This window comes from Nestor notabilis, unplaced genomic scaffold (assembly GCF_000696875.1).
Source record: "Nestor notabilis isolate BGI_N333 unplaced genomic scaffold, ASM69687v1 Scaffold18540, whole genome shotgun sequence".
In the NCBI taxonomy this organism is placed as follows: Eukaryota; Metazoa; Chordata; class Aves; order Psittaciformes; family Psittacidae; genus Nestor; species Nestor notabilis.
Genome location: NW_009910866.1, coordinates 1 through 1,281, shown reverse-complemented (window position 1 = coordinate 1,281; position 1,281 = coordinate 1). Strand labels below are relative to the sequence as shown.

The following is a 1,281-nucleotide window of genomic DNA, read 5'->3' as shown; positions in this document are numbered from 1 at the left end:
ACCTTGCTGGCTCTCTAGTAACTGCTGTCTGGTTTGCTCTCAAAGGTCTTCCTAAAAAGAAGAAACATTAGCACAAAACTGCTCATTTCTTTCATATTTTACATCTATACCTCTTATATTTAGATTTATATATATATGTATGCATATGTGTGTATGTGCATGTTTATATAGCTATACATATGTTTGTGCTTCTATATGCATACATATATATATAGACAGACAGACAGAGAGGAGAGAGAGAGAGACAGAGAGAAAGAGAGAAAAAATAAAGGAAAACATTTAAGGAGGAGGAAAAAAAGGTCCTAACCGTGAGGTCTCATCCATGGGAACATGAGACTGGGAGACGAATTTTGATTTAAATGCCCTTGTCCCTCGCTAGAGTTACTGTTGGAAGACGATTTACAGTCAGGATATTGTACAACAGTCGTCTCTTGCTGAGCACCATAAAGCGATTGCCTCGGTAGAGCTTCATATCCATAGAATTTAGAAGCGTCTCCGTGACACGCCAAGGCGCATGGGTTTTGCTGGTATCCAGAGTTGGAGATGCTGGAGGTTCCGTGGTGGAAAAACTCTTGGACGTGGTGTGAAGGGTGCTGGAAGGTGGGAGCAGTAGTGCCCGGACCATATACGAGAGCATGGCTCCTGCTAACACTTTGTGGAAATCTGCAGTCGTAGTAAGTTGGCTCCAGCGATTCACCGCCTTTGTACTTGGAAAAAAGAGGATTTACAAAGTAGGAACTCATGACCCTCGCATGCAAAAAAAAAAAAAAAAAAAAAAAAGGAGAAAAAAAAGATAAATTAAAAAAAAAAAGACTCTTTAATTCGAGATTAGAGCGAGGTTGTCCCTGGACTGTCTCAAGTCCTGCTTTTTAGTGGCTTTTTTTTTTTTTTTTTTTTTTTTGGTTTTAATGCGATCTCAAAGGCGTTTCATGGTGCCTCTGTGTGTCTGTACGGTTGGTTCTCGGTGCTCTTGACTTCTCTTGTAATCTGTCGGTAGGTAGAGCTCTCTCTCTCTCTCAATTTCTCTGTAACTCTGCTCCTTCCCTTTAACACCACAGGCAAATTCCTCAAAATCCCGGTGGTGTGGCTTTTTTTTTTTTTCCTTCTTCTTCTTTTTTTTTCCCTCCTCTCTCCCCTCACACGCGAGATGTACACATCCCTCCGCCACGCCGAGACAGCCTGCAGCCAAATGACAGCGTTTTGGGGCGCTTTTCTTTGGGGGGTGTGTGGTGGTGGTGTATGTATGAAGCAAAGGAGGTGTATACCGAAGGGGGGGGGACG

At 42.7% G+C, this 1,281-nt stretch overlaps 1 protein-coding gene across 1 annotated transcript; it reads right to left on the bottom strand.

The window, feature by feature from the left end:
* Positions 1-302: 302 nt before the first annotated feature.
* On the bottom strand, positions 303-743 carry HOXC8 (homeobox C8). Its single transcript, XM_010012019.1, has one exon. The coding sequence runs from the start codon at positions 741-743 to the stop codon at positions 303-305; it is 441 nt and encodes a 146-aa protein (XP_010010321.1).
* Between the last annotated feature and the right edge of the window lie 538 nt (positions 744-1,281).